The following is a 22,480-nucleotide window of genomic DNA, read 5'->3' on the forward strand; positions in this document are numbered from 1 at the left end:
CCAGCCCTTCTGCCAATCCAGCAACATGCATCCGCCCTGTGAAGAAAATTCTCCGTTCTCCTGTTTCTTGACTTCTTTACAATTTGTAAAGATATAACATTTGGAAAGGTGCTTCAGAATGGTCCCCGCGAAAAGATTTGAGATCGACAAAATGAGCCTGAAAAATAAATGAATGAATGACACCGTAGACATCCTTCCGTTTTAAGTATAGTCGTACCTTGGATCCCTTGCACGTCAAACGTTTTGGCTCCCGAAAGCTGCAAACCGGGAACTGAGTGTTCCAGTTCTCAAACATTCTTTGGAACCTGAAATATACTCGGAGTAGAGAGTGGATTTCATGCTCTTTATTCAGCTCATAGTGTTGAGGAGGAATGAAAGTTCGCCCAGAATGTCTGCTTTATATACATTATTTACACAGTGGGCCCTACGTGATTGGCTAATTCTGGGATTCTCCTGTAGGCCAATCAGGTTGCGGATTCACTTCCATCTGGAGTTGGATTGGGTGGCTCCTGTGGACCAATCAGACTGCTGCATTCTGGATCCTATTGTTCTAGGACCAATCAGACTGCTGCATTCTGGATCCCATTGTTCTAGGACCAATCAGACCGCTGCATTCTGAATCCTATTGTTCTAGGACCAATCAGACTGCTGCATTTTGGATCCTATTCAACTCAGTACATAGCAGAACCCAAACGTCCGACGGGGCTTCCACACCTTCTGATTGGCTGCAGGCACTTCCTGCAGCCAATCAGAAGCTGCGCCTTGGTTTTCAAATGTTTTGGAAGTCGAACTGATTTCTGGAACAGATTCCGTTTGACTTCCGAGGTACCACTGTACATAGGAAGTTCAGGCAGTCAAAACACAGGCAGACTGTTCAGGGGACCTGGGCAAAGGTATCACAGCCACATTTTGATTTGGTTTTTAAACTCCTTGCAAGTAGAAAACCGGTGACTCAGCAAAAAAACACACCACCCTGCAATATTTTAGTCCAGCCTGATTATTCACTATGCAACTTTCCTACTTACATAACAACACCAGCCCAAATACGAGAGGGAATTGCCATCTGAGGAACTCCAGGGAAGCATGCCTGGCTGCACAGTTTATGAGATGCATATCTCCAGTACGTTTCCTCTCAATAATTGAATGGGCCAGCAGGTGCTCTGATTATCTCTGCCAAAAGACAGTAACCCAATCCGCAGCGGAGCATAGCAAACACATAACTCGGACGGGGCAGCGGCAACGAATAGCAAAGGGATCTACAACCATCAGCCAACCAAGTGATTTATCATGACATACGGAGGTGATGATTAATCCTGCCCCAGGCCGAGTTATCTGGAAGTTATTTATTTGAATACCTGCACTTAACGGCAGAGTAATCAAAAGAGCTAAACATCCGGCACGGTGGCTGAGCGATAGAGCTATGAATCAGGAGGGCTTCGGCCGTAATCTTGGCCTCCACCATGAACTTACTCAGCAAGCGGTTCTCTCTCAGCCTCTGTTTCCCCATCTGTAGTATGGGGATAATTATATTGTGTTGTCGTAGGGATAACATGAAGACAGTGAATGTGAATGTAGTGCGCTGAACATTTTAAAGTGTCCTGTGCAAGGATAGTGCTGTGTACATGTCATATATTTAAAGCACATTGCTCCCAGCCCAAAGAAACCTGGGAACTATAGTTCTTTGTTCTTTTTCCTTCTCCTCCTGTGATGAGGCTGCATTTTAATATTTTAATGTTGTATTTTAATCTTGTTTTTTAGTTGTATTCATTCAACTTGTTTTTATTATTGCTTGTTAGCCACCCTGAGCCCGGCCTTGGCTGGGGAGGGCGGGGTATAAATAAAAATTATTATTATTATTATTATTATTATTATTATTATTATTATTACCCTTCACAAAGCTATGATTCCCAGCAACCCAAACCAATTACAGTTACCAGACTTCTTTGGAGAGATGCGGTTTAAATATATAGTGTTTACTCAGTCATTATAGGTCTGTATGTGTGTTTGTGTACACTACATTTACAAGCATATATAAATGCGGTCTATTTCTATATTTACATTATTTATATTCTGACCTATAGCAAAAGGTTTCTGGGTTACGCTCACATATCGGGTTGCAATATAAATAAATCCAAGCAACAACAACAAAAAATACAACACTGAGCGGTGCAAGATTCCAGGGGCTCACCTGGGATTCGTGTTTCCTTTTGGAAATGACACACAGCATCCTCACCCCTTTGCCATCTGGCACAGAGCCACCTCGCCTTTGTTTTCTTAATGGCTCATGACGCCAGGCCAATACTTCTCAAGAAACTTCCCTGCAGCTCCAACCGAGGAGGAACTGGCAACTAAAATTGATGGAGTACGCAGAAATGGCAAATAAGAAACCAAGAAGGTTAAATGAATTAAGGTTGGAAAGAGGGAATATAAAATCAAAGCTTTTGCGGATGACATTGTACTAACACTAGAGGACCCAAAGAATAGCGTAAAAGAAGCCCTACAAATATTTGAAGAGTTTGGTGCTGTGGCATGACTCAAGGTAAATAAAAATAAAACTAAAATGCTGGTTAAAAACTTAACTAAGGAAGAAACGACAGATCTAGAACAAAGGGCGGGTATTATGACAACTAAAAAAGTGAAATATCTCGGAGTGTGGATTACGACAAAAAACATAAATTTATATAACGATAATTACGAGGCCACATGGAGGAATATAAAGAAAGACCTGGAAATTTGGGGGAGGATGAAACTATCCTTTTTGGGGAGGATAGCGGTGGTTAAAATGAATGTTCTGCCCAGAATGTTGTTCTTATTTCAAACTATTCCCTGTACTTAAAGGTTTAAAGCAGTGTAAGGAATGGCAGAGAGCCCTGGCAAGATATATCTGGCAGGGAAAAAGACCGCAGATAAAAATGAAAATATTGGTAGACAAAAAGGAAAGAGGAGGCTTTTCCTTACCGGACTTGAGTCTATATTATGAAGCCGCGTCTTTATTGTGGCTAAAAGACTGGATAAGATTGGAAAATAGAGATATACTAGATTTGGAGGGCTTCAATAACAGGTACGGATGGCATTCGTACCTGTGGTACGAAAAGGTGAAGGTTCATAGGGGCTTCCTAAATCATATTTTTAGGGGACCAATATACCAGGTATGGGAGAGAAATAAAAATCTCCTGGAAAGGAAGACTCCCTGGTTGATCTCACCATTAGAGGTGTTAATGATTAGGAAAACAAATATGGAAGAGAAGAATGCCACCTATGAAGAACGTATAAGAACGTATAACAGAACAAGGGAACAAACATAGACCCTACGAAGAGATAAAAAACTTATTCACTGGCTGGTTGCAATACCACCAGGTGAGTGATTTGTTAAAAGAAGATAAAAAGAAACTGGGTTTTGAAGACAAAAAATCTAAGTTCCACGTGGAGGTAGTTGAAGGTAAAAATAAAATACTGTCCAGGATATATGATATGCTACTGGAGTGGTACACAAAAGACGAGGAGGTGAAGGAGGCAATGATTAAATGGGCAATAGACATCGGCCATAATCTTGACTTTGAATGGTAGGAGGAACTGTGGAACATTAGTATAAAGTTTACGGCGTGTATGGCACTGAGGCAAAATATCTGGAAAATGATATATAGGTGGTATCACACGCCGGTGAAATTGGCTAAAATGTATAGGTTAAAGAATAAAAGATGTTGGAAATGTGGTGAAGCAGAAGGCGACTTGTATCACATGTGGTGGTCATGTAATAAAGTGAAAGGCTTTTGGGAATTAATTTATAACGAGCTTAAAAAAATACTTAAATACACCTTTCCCAAAAGACCTGAAGCCTTTCTGCTAGGAATGATGGGTGAAGAAATTAGAAAAGAAGATAAGAACATATTTCTTTATGCCACCACAGCTGCAAGAATTATGTTGGCACAAAACTGGAAAACGGAAACCATACCCAGTATAAAGGATTGGCAGGTCAAAATGGTAAACTATGCCGAGCTTGCTAGACTAACAGGTAGAATACGAGACCAAGTTGAACAGAAATTTCATGAAAATTGGAATAAATATTGAAATTATATCGGAACCAATTTGTAGAGGAAACTGGTGGGGTTGGAATAAATCTAACAGTGAGTGATTAACTTTTCAGAATAAAAACAAAATACGTGATTGTGGAATTTATTTGATACTTACCAAAAGGGTGGAGGGGAGTCCAGGGCTTGGCAGAGCCCGAAATATTATGATTTTCTTTTTCTTTTTATGATTTTTTGTATAATTTGGGGAAGGGAAATAATAAATTATGTAAATATGTACTTATATGTATGCTGATATGCTTATCGGTATGTTTATTTGTATATTTTCTTTGTGTAATTTGAATAAAAATGTACTGGGGGAAAAAAAAAGAAACCGAGAAGAGAGACTTTTTAAATACAGAATGGGAAGAATTTGTGGACCACTTGAAGAATTACTGTGAAAGACTTAAATCATTAGCAGGATTGACATGAAAACATGTAGTAAGAATAAAGTAAGGGAATACAAAAGGGAAATTAGTAAACGGGGGAAATGCAGTGGTAAAAGATAAGTAACCGCAGAAAGGGGGGAGGGGGCCGACTTGAAGACTGGGCACTTTATATTGACTGTGCAAACTTTTTCTTTCTTAAAATATTTGTAAACTGGTAAAATTACACACACACACACCCCAGTAGTGATGTATCGAAGTGAGAGCTGGACCATAAAGAAGGCTGATCACCGAAGAATTGATGCTTTTGAATTATGGTGCTGGAGGAGACTCTTGAGAGTCCCATGGACTGCAAGAAGATCAAACCTATCCATTCTCAAGGAAATCAGCCCTGAGTGCTCACTGGAAGGAAAGATCCTGAAGCTGAGGCTCCAATACTTTGGCCACCTCATGAGAAGAGAAGACTCCCTAGAAAGGACCCTGATGCTGGGAAAGATGGCAGGGACGCGGACTTATAAAAAATATTGGGGGGGCCCGGGAAAGCTCATGAATAATAAATAAGCTCATGAATATGCAAATAAAGTGGCGCCGCCTCCTCATGAGCGAATAGGGGAGAGCGTGCTGCGCCTATTAATCAGCTCCAAAGGAAATTGGGTGGAGCTTTTGCTCGGGAGGGAGGGCAGGAGGCATGCAGCCCGCCCCTCCCTGTGTATTTTGGGCTGGGGGAGGGGCGGCGATGGCGCTCTGCTGGAGGGGCGCCGGAGATTATTGGGGGGGCGGAGCCCCCCCAAACGAATTTTTGAGGGGGCTCGGGCCCCCTCAAGCCCCATGGAGTCGGCGCCTATGAAAGATGGAGGGCACAAGGAGAAGGGGACGACAGAGGATGAGATGGTTGGACAGTGTTCTTGAAGCTACCAGCATGCATTTGACCAAACTGCGGGAGGCAGTGGAAGACAGGAGTGCCTGGTGTGCTCTGGTCCAGGGGGTCACGAAGAGTCGGAAACTTGCCTGGCTTATAGTTTAACATGGCTTTTTTTTTTAACACTAGCTGTGTTAAAAGGTCTGGCACCCACAAACTCATAGCACAGGGGAGTCTGGCACCCACAAACCTATAACAATATATTAAGCAGATATTACAAAAACTCCTGGAAGTCTCCACCACCTTCACCTGACAAAGAAACACAGCCCAAACCAGCAGCCCCTGGAAGTTCCTACTGCTTAGAGGAACTGGGAAGCATGTGAAAATGCATTATATATAATGCATGTTGTATATAATAAAACGTATTTTATTACAAGTATCGGATCCCTTGACAAGTTAATATAAACACATTATATATTAATATGGCAGTTAATGTAGATCAGCTGAGAACAGGGTTGCCAACTTTTCCATCAGCCTCTTTAGCCGCACATTTGAGATGCAGGAAAGAGTGTGTGGGACTATCGTTTCCTGCTAATAACTGTTGCAGATCAAGCCATGGTGTGCAGCTACAGAGGCCAGCTGAAATGTTTCCAGCCCCTAATTGAAAATAGAGAGTCACAATTCCAAATGCAACAGAATGTTGTTATTATTATTATTATTATTATTATTATTATTTCTATCCTTATTATTTTGCCACAATTTATTTTGACAAGCTGGAACGTGTGCAGAGGAGGGCAACCGTGATGATCAAGGGTCGGGAAGCCAAGCCTTATGAGGAATGGTTGAAGGAGCTGGGCATGTTCAGCCTAGAAAAGAGGAGACTGAGAGGAGATATGATAGCCATCTTCAAATATCTCAAGGGCTGCCACATGGAAGATGGAACTAGCTTGTTTTCTCCTGCTCTAGAGGGTAGGACTCAAACCCATGACTTCAAGTTGCAAGAAAGGAGATTCCGACTAAACATCAGGAAGAACTTTCTGACAGTGTTCAACAGCTGTTCAACCTCAAGAGGTTGTGGATTCTCCTTCCTTGGAGGTTTTTAAGCAGAGGTTGAATCTGTCATGGGTGTTTTAGCTGAGATTCCTGCACTGAAGCGGGTTGGACTAGATGACCCTCAGCGCCCCTTCCAACTCTACAATTCTATGATTCTAAGGCAGCTTCCCAGGTTTCCATATAATGGAAGCTAGTGTCCAATGACATTAGGGGAGGGAATGTTCTCCTTTTCTGCCCTAATAAAATGGTTGTTGTTGTTGTTGTTGTTGTTTAGTCGTTTAGTCGTGTCCGACTCCTCGTGACCCCCTGGACCAGAGCACGCCAGGCACTCCTGTCTTCCACTGCCTCCCACAGTCTGGTCAGACTCATGCTGCTAGCTTCGAGAACACTGTCCAACCATCTCGTCCTCCATCTTCCCCTTCTCCTTGTGCCCTCCATCTTTCCCAACATCAGGGTCTTTTCCAGGGAGTCTTCTCTTCTCATGAGGTGGCCAAAGTATTGGAGCCTCAGCTTCAGGATCTGTCCTTCCAGTGAGCACTCAGGGCTGGTTTTCTTAAGAATGGATAGGTTTGATCTTCTTGCAGTCCATGGGACTCTCCAGAGTCTCCTCCAGCACCATAATTCAAAAGCATCAATTCTTCGGCGATCAGCCTTCTTTATGGTCCAGCTCTCACTTCCATACATCACTATTGGGAAAACCATAGCTTTAACTAGACGGACCTTTGTTGGCAAGGTGATGTCTCTGCTTGGTTAGCCAACCGAAATGTTCTCAGTAAAGATAGCCAGTTAACAAACTGGCTCCCATGTTCTGCAGCAGCTAACACTTCTGACATTTTTCCAGTGGTGAACCCACAGGCAATGCAAACTGCAATAATCTAGGACGGATGCGAACCGTGGCCAATAATTATGGGACTGTAAATATTTATATATTGGCCAGACATAAAATTTCTGATTCAATCTCTCGGCAAGGCATGACCATAAAATATAGCAAATTTGGGACTTACAGCCAGGGATGATTGTATGTTTCTTTCTTTGCATCCAGGAGGACCTGTCAAGATGAGCGAACAGCAAGGGGGTGAAAGTTCCTTTCCCAAATTGCATGAGACACATGTCCCCTTTCTCTCTGTTATGCTTGTGTCAAGTAATTATTGCCAAAAGAGGAGATAAAGTAATGCAGGGGGAATAGATGCGACACCAGAGAACTTCATATACTGCTTTGTTTCAGGAAATGTGATCATCATTTTAATCTGCATGGCAGAGTCCAAAACTGTTGTACATACTCCAAGGCAGTGCCCATTAGTGTCAGTTCCTGGAGATTTGTACAACCTGATCATCCCTGTCTCAGTAGCGCACATCAGAAAGTCAATGATAATAATAATAATAATAATAGTTGTTGTTGTTGTTGTTGTTATTTATACCCCACCCTTCTGGCTGGGTTTCCCCAGCTACTCTGGGTGGCTTCCAAGAGAATATTAAAAACACAACAAAACATCAAGCATTAAAAACTTCCCGAAATAGGGTTGCCTTCAGATGTCTTCTAAAAGTCAGATAGTTGACATCTGATGGGAGGGCATTCCACACGGCAGGCACCACCACCAAGAAGGCCCTCTGCCTGGTTCCCTGTAACCTCACTTATCACAGGGAGGGAACCACCAGAAGACCCTTGGAGCTGGATCTCAGTGTCCGGGCTGAATGACACTGGCATCATCCAAATTATTTAATTTGGGTACTAGGGGAGGAACACAACTTACAGAGCAAGGGTACAGAAGATTATGAAATGAATTCACTCCCTTCCATTCGTTCTCTCTCTGTCTCAAGACTTGGAAGACTGCACTGAAGGAATTGGCGGGCTCTTGGGGCTGCAGGAATATGCATTCCTGCAATTTACACACACCCCTTCCAGATGTACCGTATTTACTCGAGTCTAAAGTGCCATCGAATCTAATGTGCACCTCAATTTTCAGAACCTTGAAATAAAGCTTTTGCTGGTGAATGTAAATGTGCCATCGAATCTAATGCGCACCTTAATTTTCGCTATGTAATTTGGCCAAAATGGGTGAGCGTATATTCGAGTAAATATGGTACTTTTCCTTGTGCATACACAATCCGTACTGTTTCCACCTGTAAATGTTTCAGCGTAGACCTACTGGTTCATTTCCAGATGGTCCATGTTCCAGATACACTGACCTATTGTGCCACAATACATAAATTAATGAAGTGGGGTTATATGTGGACTCTCAAGGAAAAACCCACCACTGAATGTCACTATTATTGTGTCAATCACATGTCGCAAAATATACCTGGAGGGTTGGGAACTAGCCTGAAGGGACCCATAGCCTATATTGCCTATTTTGACTGGTAGTGCTCTCCAAGGTCTCAAGCAGAGGTTTGACCCATTTCCTGTTATTTGACCATTATAGGTGGAGACAGGGATAGGGAAGACATGTGATTCCGTTCACATTTAAGTGCAGATTTACCAAATTCACCCTTTCCAGAACAATATGAGAACTGAAACTCCACCACATCCTTCAAAGTCCGCATTTCCCCCAATTTTGCAATGTGGTTCTCCGTAATCTGTATGAAAACACATGGATTTGTGCATTAAAATGCATGCGCGAGTGACAATCGCTTTGCAAAAAAAGTGTAAATCTGACAAAATTGCACACAAGCCTGAGGATAAACTTGACACAAACAAAGTTCTAAACTGATTTGGAAATGTGGAAAACTGAAATAAAATAATAATAATAATAATAATAATAATAATAATAATAATAATAATAATAATTTATTTATACCCCACCCATCTGACTGGGTTTCCCCAGCCACTCTGGGCGGCTTCCAACTGAATATTAAAAACAATACAGCATCAGACATTAAAAACTTCCCTAAACAGGGCCGCCTTCAGTTGCCTTTTAAAAGTAAAACAGTTGTTTATTGCCTTGACATCTGCTGGGAGGGCCTTCCACAGGGCGGGTGCCACTACCGAGAAGGCCCTCCGCCTGGTTCCCTGTAACCTCACTTCTTGGCAGCGAGGGAACCACCAGAAGGCCCTCGGCGCTGGACCTCAGTGTCCAGGCTGGATGATGAGAGTGGAGATGCTTCTTCAGGTATACAGGACCGAGGCCGTTTAGAGCTTTAAATTTAAGGATGGAAAAATGAGAAAATGGGTTCTCCCATTCCTAACTGGAGATTGAACCCAGCACATTCTGTTTGCAGATCATGTGCTCTTCCTCTAAGTCGCACCTCCCCTTCCCCCTCTCCCGTTCATCCCTGGGGACCATATTACATTTTTTTACCACTTACCCCACCACTCAGAGCACCAGATGCTAGCCGCAAATTGCATCTCCATAATTGATATTTTCTTTTCATCTCTGAAAATTCCCCACTCCTATGCTCTGACATCTTCAGAGTATAAATGATGTTTCTCTACACACACACACACACACACACACACACACACACACAAAACATTTGTTGAAAACAGCCGCACTCCAACCTTTATAGACGGAATTGTTTGCTTACATAGAAAGCAGTACTGTAATTACTCGGTACTTGCATTATATATCAAGGTCAAAACTCTGTGATTCAAGCCATTGTTTAGGGACAAAAGGGAGTTGTTTTTCTGGCACAGCGGCAGACAGTACTGTAGCAACAAAGTTAACATGGACCCGATACCGTTTTTTCTGTCTTGGCTAACTCCAGTTCAGCGTTGCCAAGAAAGCAGGCTGTTCAGTATTAGAGAGGACAGTAACGAAAGCATTTCCTCTATGTCTGACGCTCAGGCTCTGAGGTCCATTGCTTACGCGGCCAAAAGCCCACTTTCTGCACACAAGAGCAAGTTTGGGGGGACCCTGGGATTTGCAGAAGTACAACTGTTTTAAAGGAAGGGGAAACTGAGAGCAGAGGACCCCCAACAACAGCTGAATGGGGAGTGAGGCTGTTTATAATGCTTTGAAAGGCAGCTAGATTGTTTGCACCCTCCTCAATTCAGACTGAGGTTGGTTTGGAGGAAAACGCATCCAAAGACAGGATTTCATAAGGAACAATAGGATGAATACAGGCCACCTTTCATTTTAAAAGAAAAAACTGTAAAGCACAGATTCAATGAAATAGTAATGAGCAACATCTAAACAGGGACTAGGAATTTGTGGCCCTCCAAATGCTGATAGACTACAATTCCCAGCATTCTCAGCATTTGGCCACGATGGCTGGGGCTGATGGGATTTGGAGTCTTAACAACATCAGGATTGGGCATAGACTCCTTACCCCATACAGTGGTACCTTGGGTTACAGATGCTTCAGCTTACAGACGCTTCAGGTTATAGACTCTGCTAACCCAGAAATAGTACCTCGGGTTAAGAACTTTGCTTCAGGATGAGAACAGAAATTGCATGGCAGCGGCGCGGCGGCAGCAGGAGGCCCTATTAGTTAAAGTGGTACCTCAGCTTAAGAACAGTTTCAGGTTAAGAACGGACCTCCAGAACGAATTAAGTTCTTAACCCGAGATACCACTGTATCTGAGAAAGTTCATACAATCTCTGCAAATGAACCCAACAGTTAATAACACACCTGGCCCCCTCTAGACACCCTTTTTATTGTTTATTTGTGATTTAAAATGTTTGACGTTTTACTCTGCTTCTATATGTGCTGTAAGGCATATGGTGCTGAAACCCAGCCGGATGTGTGGGGGTATAAATAATAAAATTATTATTATTATTATTATTATTATTATTATTATTATTATTATTATTACTACTACTACTACTACTACTACTACTACTCCTCACAAGTTAGCTCAGTTGGTTAGAGCATGGTGCTGATAACGCCAAGGTTGCAAGTTGTTCAGATGTTCTAGTGCAGGGGTCTGCAACCTTTAAGACAAAAAGAGCCACTTGGACCCGTTTCCGAAGGGAAAAAAAACCTGGGAACCGCAAAACCATTGCGACATTTAAAGCATGCACGCCGCTGCCCTCCGATCCCGACAGTGGGCGGGAAGGTGACGTCGGGACGGTGCGTGACTAACGCACGCACTGCCCCCATGCGACGTCACAGCCAGTACAGCGCCCGCCACAGTGGGGAGTGTCGGGGCGCACAATGCGCCTCCTCCCCTCGCTAGTATCCATCCTGGAGCCGCGGCAAAGGTGTAAAAGAGCCACATGCGGCTCCAGAGCCGCGGGTTGCAGACCCCTGTTCTAGTGTGTATGTGTGTGTCTTGCTCCCATGCTACAGTGCAAGGATGCCCCAAGGTTACTAAGTTTCTTCTCCAATAACACCTGGAAGGCAAGAGATTGCTGAGCCTTGAAGAAGAAGAAGAGTTTGGACTTGACATCCCGCCATTCACTCTCCTTAAGGAGTCTCAAAGCGGCTAACAATCTCCTTTTCCCTTCCTCCCCCACAGCAAACACTCTGTGAGGTGAGTGAGGCTGAGAGACTTCAGAGAAGTGTGACTAACCCAAGGTCACCCAGCAGCTGCATGTGGAGGAGCGGGGAAGCGAACCCGGTTCACCAGATTACGAGTCCACCACTCTTAACCACTACACCACACTGGCTCCCTAATGCAGCAGCACCAGAAAAGCATCGCAGAAGAACTAATAAGGCAGAATGGTGTTTGGACGATCCAGTATAAATCCACCAAACACACTAATGCAACACGTTGCACGACACATCCATCAAAAACCACCAGTCTAGAGGGGTCCCTGAATATTCCACACAGATGTTTGGTCATTGCAGCTAAATGAAGAGGAATAAAACACTCGAATAAGGCCTTGGACCAGATGTCTAGGCAGTTACAGATTATGAAGATGTCAAAGAATAGGCGATTGATGCAACCAGTTCTACTAAGATAGCAGTCTCTGAACTCATTGTAACCTCTGATTTGCTCACAGGCTCAAGGGGTGAATCAGAGGACAAGGTAATCAAAAAAAGAGTCCGCGACTTGACAGTCCTACTGTAAGGGGAAGAAAGAATTTGCCTGTCTGAGGTTTGAAGGATGGTGTGCAGAAATCTTCATAAAAAATCTCTTTGGCATCACTCAGATTCCTTCCGGTGAAGATTTCCCATTCTGAAGGAAGGAAAAACTGAGAGCAGAGGAGCCCCAACAACAGCTGAATGAGGAGTGGGGCTGTTTATAATGGTTTGAAAGGCAGCTAGATTGTTTGCACCGTCCTCAATTCAGATTGAGGTTGGTTTGGAGGAAAACGCAGCAGTCTGATTGGTCCTAGAACAATAGGATTCAGAATGCAGCTGTCTGATTGGTCCTAAAACAATAGGATTCAGAATGCAGCAGTCTGATTGGTCTTAGAACAATAGGGTTCAGAATGCAGCAGTCTGATTGGACCTAGAACAAGAGGATCCAGAATGCAGCAGTCTGATTGGTCCGCAGGAGCCACCCAATCCAGCTCCAGGTGGAAGTGAATCCGCAACCTGATTGGCCTACAGGAGAATCCCGGAATTAGCCAATCACGTGGGGCCCATTGTGTAAATAATGTATATAAAGCAGACATTTGGGGGGAACTTCCATTCCCCCTCACTACTATGAGCTGAAAGCCACACTCGACTCCGAGTATATTTCAGAAAATTTAATAAAAATGATATATATAGAACATCCAAGGACAAGACTGGAACATGATGGGAAGGCTACCAATAGCTGCTACATTGCTTCTACTATCAGAGCAATCTGTTGGCCAGCATAAGCAGCAGCCAGGACTGATGGGTTCTGTAGTCCAGCAACATCTGGAGGGCCTCACATTTCCCCAGCCCTGCTACAAATGGGTGATTCATCTAGAAGTAAGAGCTCCAGGATAACAGCCTCCGAGTTTTGATTGCGTAACTGAGCACTTAAATCATGCGCCCTATATTTTGAGAATAAAGCTGCAAGCCAATTAAAAGCTTCTGAACTGACGGAACGCCTTGCCTGACAGCCAATTAATTGCTTACTCATCCAATTAAAATAATTATAAGAACGGCATCGATGCAGAGGATGTCTAGAGATTAGCGGATGAAGATAATGGTTTTCTCCTTTATCGGCAGAACGCAGAGAAGGCATCTGTTCGGTGGAACACCTGAGATCCATTGCCTGAACAAAGAGATGTCAGTGGATTGCTTTTAATAACAGTAATAATTCCTTTTATATGCCTGTTGTCTTTGTCCATGGAGTTTTCTTGGCAGGGATACTGGAGTGGCTTGCCAGTTCCTGCTCCAGGTGGATCACGTTTGGTCAAAACTCTCCACTATGACCTGTCCATCTTGGGTGGCCCTGCACAGCATAGCTCATAGCTTCTCTGAGTTATTCAAGCCCCTTCGCCACGGCAAGGCAGTGATCCATGAAGGAGAGGCAGTGATCCATGAAGGAGATGTATGGAAGTGAGAGCTGGACCATAAAGAAGGCTGATCGCCGAAAAATTGATGCTTTTGAATTATGGTGCTGGAGGAGACTCTTGAGAGTCCCATGGACTGCAAGAAGATCAAACGCATCCATTCTTAAGGAAATCAGACCTGAGTGCTCACTGGAAGGACAGATCGTGAAGTTGAGGCTCCAATACTTTGGCCACCTCATGAGAAGAAAAGACTCCCTGGAAAAGACCCTGATGTTGGGAAAGATGGAGGGCACAAGGAGAAGGGGACGACAGAGGATGAGATGGTTGGATAGTGTTATCGAAGCTACAAACATGAGCCTGACCAAACTGCGGGAGGCGGTGGAAGACAGGAGTGCCTGGCGTGCTTTGGTCCGTGGGGTCACGAAGAGTCGGACACGACTAAACGACTAAACAACAACAATAATTCCTTTAGCACTGAACACCCTTTCCCCGGGGATTTCATTAAAACTGTGTTTTAAAATCCACATTTTACAATCTATGATGAATAGATTTAACCAACCAAGTCTTTTAGTGCTGAATTAAAGTGAAAGTCTCCACCCTTTCCCTTGAAACATACAATTATGATAATCAACGAAGATGCAGAAATATGTTCAAGTATCCTATTAGCACTGTAACCTTTCTGCAAAGAACTCAGCATGGGAGAACTTGACTTATCCCTTTTTATCAGTACAACAACCCTGTAAAGCAAAGATTAGGAGTCTGAGGCTCTCTGTGTTCTCACAGTTGGTTCCTGGTGTGCTGCAAACCAGAGGTTTGTCATTACAACTGAACCAGGAAACTGCTGGGCTTGATTGAAAGCCAGCCGCAAATATAGTTTGGAAGACTAGAGCAAACCATAGTTTCCAGTTCAGATGTACCATCAAACCCAGAAGTAGTGAATTTATCAGATCATGCCAGGAGAGAGTAGAACTTATTGAGCATAGGGATGACATGAGCACAGGACTCGTTCTCGTTGTGCCAACTTATGGTCTCACATTATCAACTCTGTGGCTACTACTGCTTCCAATCTATCATCTGTAAACCCACTTCAAACCATAATTCCAGTTTCAGGATTGGGAAACAAAACACTGACGCCAGAACTGGCAAACTGTGGTTTGCTGAGCCTAAGTCATCTATGTTTCAGTAACTTTCAGGTTAGACTACTGCAATGTACCCAACTGATCTTGGGACTGATTTTGAAGACCACCTGAAAGCTTTAATTAGTGGCACAATGCAGCTGGCAGACTTTTGACTGGAGCCAGACGATCAGATAACATTACAGTGATTTTGTTTCCACTTTGCCGACCACTAAATTGTTTCTGGGCTTTGTTCAAGGTATTAGTTTTGTCCTCTAAATCCATAAACAGCCTGGGACAAGAGTATCTCAAGAATTGTCTTCCTTCAAAGGAACCTTCTCTGGCAGCTTTGTTTATCATTTGAGGTCCTGCCTCAGGTCCCTTCAACTTTCAGAAATATGGTGTGTCCTCAGGGCCTTTTTAGTCGTGGCACCCATGCTGTGTAATAGTCTGCCAAAGGAGGCCTCCTGCTCACTGCTCATTTTGGACAGGCTGCAAAGACTGTTGCATTTTTAAGGCTCCTTTCATTGCTTCCAAGGCACCAATCCTACACACCTTTTCCTGGGACTAATCTCCATTGAACACATTGGGACTTACTTTTGAGTAAACATACATGCGTAAACATGAGTAAACATACTTTTAGATTTGTCATTGGTTTTATGGGCATTTGATTTTTTGTATTCTGCATTGACTTGCTTTTTCATTTTAAAGCATTTTAAAGAAAGGTGGAATATAAATTTATCATACAGAGGCAGTAAACACTGCTGCAATCATATCTGCTTACCTGGGAGTAAGGTTACTCAATAGGACTAAGTCTTCATTGAACTCAGTAAAGCACACAAAGGATTACACTGTACATCAGGCATGGCCAAATTTGGCCCTGCAGCTGTTTTGGGACTACAACTCCCATCATCCCTAGCTAACAGGACCAGTGGTAGGGGTGATGGGAATTGTAGTCCCAAGACAGCTGGAGGGCCACGTTTGGCCATGCCTGTTGTACATAAATGTGATTAGAAAAAAAACAAAGGGGAAAAGGGAAATGACACACTTGAGAGGGGACAGAGGGAGAGAGGAATGAGAGAGCTTTCAATGTGAGTCTTTAGAACAAGGATGGAGAACCTGAGGCCCTCCAGATATTTGTTGGACTCCAACTCCCATCATCCCTGACATTGGCCATGTCAGCTTTGGCTGATGGAAGTTGTAGTTCAACAAACATCTGGAAGCCCACAAAGATTATCCACCGCTGCTCTGCAACATCGTGGCTTCTTTTAGAAATCCTGAGCTTCCTTTACAGAATTACAGTTCCCAGGAAGTCAGAATGATTGTCCAGCTGGGCAGTCTCTAGGAGCTAAAAGCTGTGTGTACACATTTTCGGCATAAAACTCAGCCAGGTTGTTCTTTTTCTCTGCTGAGAGTCATAGAATCGTAGAGTTGGAAGAGACCCCGAGGATCATCTGGTCCAACTCCCTACAATGCAGGAACCTTTTGCCCAATGTTTCCAAGCACAATTCAAAGTGTTGGTGCTGACCTTTAAAGCCCTAAAAGGCCTCGGTCCTGTATACCTGAAGGAGCGTCTCCACCCCCATTTTTCTGCCCGGACACCGAGGTCCAGCGCCGAGGGCCTTCTGGCGGTTCCCTCACTGCGAGAAGCCAAGTTACAGGGAACCAGGCAGAGGACCTTCTCGGTAGTGGCACCCGCCCTGTGGAACGCCCTCCCACCAGATGTCAAAGCGATAAACAACTACCTTACATTCAGAAGACATCTGAAGGCAGCCCTCTTTAGGGAAGCTTTTAATATTTAACAGACCACTGTATTTTAATACTTTGTTGGAAGACGCCCAGGGTGGCTGGGGAAACCCAGCCAGATGGGCGGGGTATAAAAAATAAATTATTATTATTATTATTATTATTATTATTATTATTATTATTACGTGGGGCTTGAACCCATGACTTTGAGATTGAAAGGCGCACGCACTACCAACCGAGCTATCCCTCAGGGGTCGAAGGTGCTTTGACAGTGGAAGCATCGAAACACAGCATTTCATCACAAACGCCAAGGTAGATACAGGATAGATATAGATTGTGGTCAATGTCCTGGGTACCCTGTTTACCAAATCAGTGGTGGGAGCACACTAGATGCAGATTAAACAGGAGTGTGTACGCAGCTTCAGTCTGTAGTAATTCCCCAACCCGCTCGCTTCAGGGCATCATTTTTCTTCATACATTCATACATTCTTAAGTGTGAAGCGGTCATAATTTAAGCGATTGCTACCATGTTGAGAAGAAAATTGCTGTGTCAACTACAATGGAACAAGTCTAATTGTTTGCTTCAGAGTAACTTTTATGTCAAACTGCTTGGCAGCGATTTCTGTTGCAGTTGCATTCCTGACGCTTTCGGTCCTGTTCCTGCTTGTTCATTTATAAAAGGGGAGATTTGACAAGGGTACGTTGTATGTGTGCTTGTTTGTTTGTTCTTCTTTATATCTTCTGTTTCCTTTTAATTACTTTGCCCCTCTTATTTTATTTTTTCCCCTTATTTGTGTAGGTAACGTTCTTGTGGTGACAGATGAGACATGAGATCTTCAGCCTCCCGGCTTTCGAGCTTTTCCTCTAGGGATTCATTATGGAACCGGTAAGAAAACAAGGGGACGGGAAAAGCCAAGCTGATTCAGTTTTCTTCCTTTTTTTAACATCCCACTAGACTTGTAAAAGTGTTTTGCAGTCCTAACAAGTCTCCCTAAATCCCTGCAAATTTGTTAATTATCACGCCCATTTTACAGACAGCAAGCTGAGGCATAATGACTGGCTTGCAAACACAACCCCACTCCCCTATGGTGTGTTTTGCAGTCCAGTATGAATGAGCCAAGGAGATAAATAACTATACAACCTTTAGAAGACATCTGAAAGCAGCCCTGTATAGGGGAGTTGTTTTTTTTAAATATTTCATATCTTACTGTGTTTTTATATATGTTGGAAGCCACCTAGAATGGCTGGGGCAACTCAGTCAGATGAGTGGGGTATAAATATTCAAATCATTACCATCATCATCATCACCATCATAATTGCATAGGACATCCCTATTTTCGTCGGATAATTGTTGGAGGGCACGAGTTTAATTTGCTGCTGTAAGAATGCCCCATTCATTAAACCTTTGCAAATTGTACACATTCCTTATCAGAACACAGTCAATGTGAAACATTCTTGAGAATGTCACAAGACGGAGGTTTGTCAAGCCTGTTCTCTCCTCCCCTTCCAACCTTGGAGAATGCAGAACGGCCCACCATAGCCTTAATAAGCTTTTGTGTTCGTTCTCTGAATGGCGTGTGCCCACCCCGAAACCTAATTTAAAGTCCGTCGTGTACTTTGTGAAAGTCACTTGAGCAACAACCCGCTTAACGTGGGCGTCGCAAACTGACGTCCCCTAACAACAAACGAAAAAGAATGGTAAGGTTGTGATGGGACTTCCTCTGGATTGAAGTGTGAAGTTAGGATGTTTCATAATAATGATAATATTTTATTTATATCCCGCCCTCCCCAGCCGAAGCTGGGCTCAGAGTGGCTAACAACAGTAAAAATAACACAGTTTACATAAAATCACAATCAATTAATTGAAATACATTTTAAAATCCAAAACCACTGCCAAAATGTAAAATCAGCACCTTCTGCCCCTAGCATCAAACCCACAAACCTTTAACCTGTTGTCATATGGAACGGTAAAAAGAAACAACTTACCACAGAGTTAGCATACCCTCCAACTCCCTGTTTTGACAGGACGTTCCTGGAATTACAGAAGCCATCCCAGTATGTTTCCGAGCACAATTCAAAGTGTTGGTGCGGACCTTTAAAGCCCTAAACGGCCTCGGCCCACCCCCATTGTCCAGCCCGGACACTGAGATCCAGCCCTGAGGGCCTACTGGCAGTTCCCTCCCTCTGAGAAGTGAGGTTACAGGGAACCAGGTAGAGGGCCTTCTCGGTGGTGGCGCCCATCCTGTGGAACTCCCTCCCATCAGATGTCAAGGAAATAAACAACTACCTGACTTTTAGAAGACATCTGAAGGCAGCCCTGTTTAGGGAAGTTTTTAATGTTTGATCTTTTATCGTCTTTCTAATATTCTGTTGGGAGCTGCCCAGAGTGGCTGGGGAAACCCAGCCAGATGTGCAGGGTATAAATAAGTTGCTGTTGTTGTTGTTGTTGTTGTTGCTGCTGTCCTGGTTTCTGATTTGATCCCCAAATGCTCCAGGATGAATCGGCAGCTTGTAATGGTGTCGCGCTCTCACGTGAGCCAGCTGACTTGGGTGAGAGCGTAGCACTGAAAGACACACTTTTTCGGTGCTGCACTCTTGCGTCCCGATTTTCATCTGTGGAGTTTTGGAAGGTATGGGTTTGGCTCTCTGCTGGGCTGGGCAGCCAGAGAAAAATGTATCTCTAGCCAAGGATGGGCGGCCTCAGGCTGAATGCAGCCCTCTAGGCCTCTGGGTCAGATTTACGGAGCTCTCCTAAGGACACACCCCTCAGTGGTAGTGCTTTACATACTCCTGGAGTGTTTTGGCATGGCAGGAAATTCCCCTTGCTTCTCAGGGTGGAGGATTAGGGAGAGTCATGTAGGTTGATGTACATACCCTCCAACATTTCTCCGATGAAAATTTTGTTGTTGTTTAGTCGTGTCCGACCCTTCGTGACCCCCTGGACCAGAGCCCGCCAGGCACTCCTGTCTTCCACTGCCTCCTTCCAGTGAGCACTCAGGGCTAATTTCCTTAAGAATGGGTGTGTTTGATCATCTTGCAGTCCGTGGGACTCTCCTTCATGTGATCCCCTTCATGGATCACTGCCTTGCCATGGCAAAGGGGCTTGAATAACTCAGAGAAGCTATGAGCTATGCCGTGCAGGGCCACCCAAGATGGACAGGTCATAGTGGAGAGTTTTGACCAAACGTGATCCACCTGGAGCAGGAACTGGCAAGCCACTCCAGTATCCCTGCCAAGAAAACTTCATGGACAAAGGCAGCAAGCCCTGCATAAGGAAGTTCTTTAATCATAGAATCATAGAACCATAGACATGGAAGGGACCCAAGGGTCATCTAGTCCAACCCCCTGCAATGCAGGAATCTCAGATAAAGCATCCATGAAAGATGGTCATTCTACCTCCAATGTTTAATGTTTTATTGTGTTTTATATATACATATGTTGGAAGCCACCTAGTGTGGCTGGGGCAACCCAGTCAGATGGGCTGGGTATAATCATAACCATAATGGAATGGTTTTCCCAGTGGTGATGTATAGAAGTGAGAGCTGGACCATAAAGAAGGCTGATTGCCGAAGAATTGATGCTTTTGAATAATGGTGCTGGAGGAGACTCTTGAGGGTCCCATGGACTGCAATAAGATCAAACCTATCCATTCTGAAGGAAATCAGCCCTGAGTGCTCACTGGAAGGACAGATCCTGAAGCTGAGGCTCCAATACTTTGGCCACCTCATGAGAAGAGAAGACTCCCTGGAAAAGACCCTGATGTTGGGAAAGATGGAGGGCACAAGGAGAATGGGACAACAGAGGACAAGATGGTTGGACAGTGTTCTCGAAGCTACAAACATGAGTCTGACCAAACTGTGGGAGGCAGTGGAAGACAGGAGTGCCTGGCGTGCACTGGTCCATGGGGTCACGAAGAGTCGGACACGACTAAATGACTAAACAACAACAACAATGCAGGGCTGCCTTCAGGTGTCTTCTAAAGGTTGTGTAGTTACTTATCTCCTTGTCTCAGGGGTCACGTAACTCCATACCCCCCCCCCCCAATTCTCCAATGAAAACAGGGACGTCCTAAGGACATTCTGGGATCAAATCAGAAACTGGGATGGCTTCTGTAAATATGGGAGTGTCCCTGGGAAATAGGGGCACTTGGAGGGTTTGGATGTTGAACCAGCTCACTCTGCTAATGGGAGGTGCGGCCTGGCATAGCTAGCCCAAACCACAATTTGCAAACCCAGTTCATGCTATGAGTTTCATTCTGGTCTGCCAGCTGATCGCAAATTCTCTTCTTCGGCAATCACTCGTAGCTGAGTAAGATTGTCTTCCATAAACATGGTTTTAACAATGAGTACGTAAGTGACTGTGGAGGCCAATTCTGGATCCACACGTCCTTCCACAGTGGAGACATTGGTTTCCAGGTGGGAGCTGGTCACGGTGTGGATTTGCCAAGCATGCCTTCCTCCTAGCACATTTCTCCCTTGTGTCCTGAGTTCGAGTGTCTTCAAAGCCCATGACACCTTTGGTAAGCGTTGTTCTCCGATTGAAGCGCTCGCAGGCCAGTGTTTCCCAGTTGTTGGTGTTTATACTACATTTTTTAAAGATTTGCCTTGAGAGAGTCTTTAAACCTCTTTTGTTGACCACCAGCATTACACTTTCCATTTTTAAGTTTGGAATAGAGTAGTTGCTTTGGAAGACGATCATCAGGCACCCGCACAACATGACCAGTCCAAATTATTGTCTATCAGTGCAGACACCATTCCAAAAGTATCCCATAACCTTGCTTGGACGAGATGTCTGAGCTAAGCCATCGCATCTGGTCCTCAAGAAGTGACTCTCCTCCCGCTGAGGTCCTGAAGCAGCAATCTTTTATATCAAAGCAAACAAACAAGGCCATTAATTGGTGTTTCATTGCTTGGGGTGTATGATCTGGATACTTTCCCAGATACAGATGGGCGATAAATGAGACTGAAAATATTGAAATATTTGCAATATGGCTTGATGAGCTGTCTTGGTTGTTTTTCCTGCACAATCCTCATATACCAGCTGCTTTTCAGCCTGCCAATTATTGCAATATCCTTCGTGGCTTCGTGTGTTGAACAGTAATACATTACTAGCTCCCTCTCTCTCTTTTTAATTAAAATCAGTGAGCTGCCCAGGCTCCGGAGAATGTTACTTAAGATACTCATTAACTAATCCCCCGTGTTAACATAGGTACTCTTGATAGTTCCTCCAGAAACCTTGGTTCGGATATTCATAGAAGCAGGTGTGGGAGCCTTTTATCTGAACTATGCCTCCCGTCATTCCTGGCCATTGGCCATACTTGCTAGGGCTGATGGGAGTTGTAGTTCAGCAAACACCTGCAGGGCCAAAGGCTCCCTATACCTGGTAGAAGGAAGGAATTCATAGAATCAAAGAGCTGGAAGGAACTCCAAGTTTCATCTAATCCAACTCCCTGCAATGAAGGAATATGGAACTATCCCGTATGGGGATTGAACCTGCAACCTTGGCGTTATCAGCACCATGCTCTAACCAACTGAGTTATCTCCACCATATTGTATATAGTTGCTTCGTGTGTGTGTGTTTTCTTGCATGAGCGGAATAGCAGCACTCGATACAACCCATAATCTGGCAACACTGCCTGCTCGTCCTCCCCGCTTTTCCTCTTATCAACAAGGGTTATTTTCTGCATTACAGTCTCACCATGCATCATGAAAGTTGCTATTATTGTTGCTCCCTCTATTACTGATTATTATTATTATTATTATTATTATTATTATTATTATTATTATTCCCTTCCCACTGCCCAAGGCCCTTGGAGACAAGGAGCCGTGATCAACGGCTGAAAACCGTTCCATCTTTTCCTTCCCCAAGCACATTCCCTCTCCCCCGATGTTCCGGCATTTCTTTCCGATTTGCTGTGCTCTCGGTTTCCTTTCCGGAT

The 22,480-nt window shown here is 44.0% G+C and overlaps 1 protein-coding gene across 2 annotated transcripts in view; it reads left to right on the forward strand.

The window, feature by feature from the left end:
* Positions 1-22,480, forward strand: part of ASAP1 (ArfGAP with SH3 domain, ankyrin repeat and PH domain 1) — a 144,884-nt gene that overhangs the window by 11,767 nt on the left and 110,637 nt on the right. For both annotated transcript variants that reach the window (XM_028736148.2, XM_028736145.2), the window contains exon 2: positions 17,342-17,428. In XM_028736148.2, the coding sequence (XP_028591981.2) occupies positions 17,370-17,428 (59 nt within the window). In that variant the 5' untranslated portion in view covers positions 17,342-17,369. The remainder of the gene's footprint in view (positions 1-17,341; positions 17,429-22,480) is intronic.

The sequence above is a fragment of the Podarcis muralis genome, chromosome 8 (genome assembly GCF_964188315.1).
Source record: "Podarcis muralis chromosome 8, rPodMur119.hap1.1, whole genome shotgun sequence".
Taxonomy (NCBI): domain Eukaryota; kingdom Metazoa; phylum Chordata; class Lepidosauria; order Squamata; family Lacertidae; genus Podarcis; species Podarcis muralis.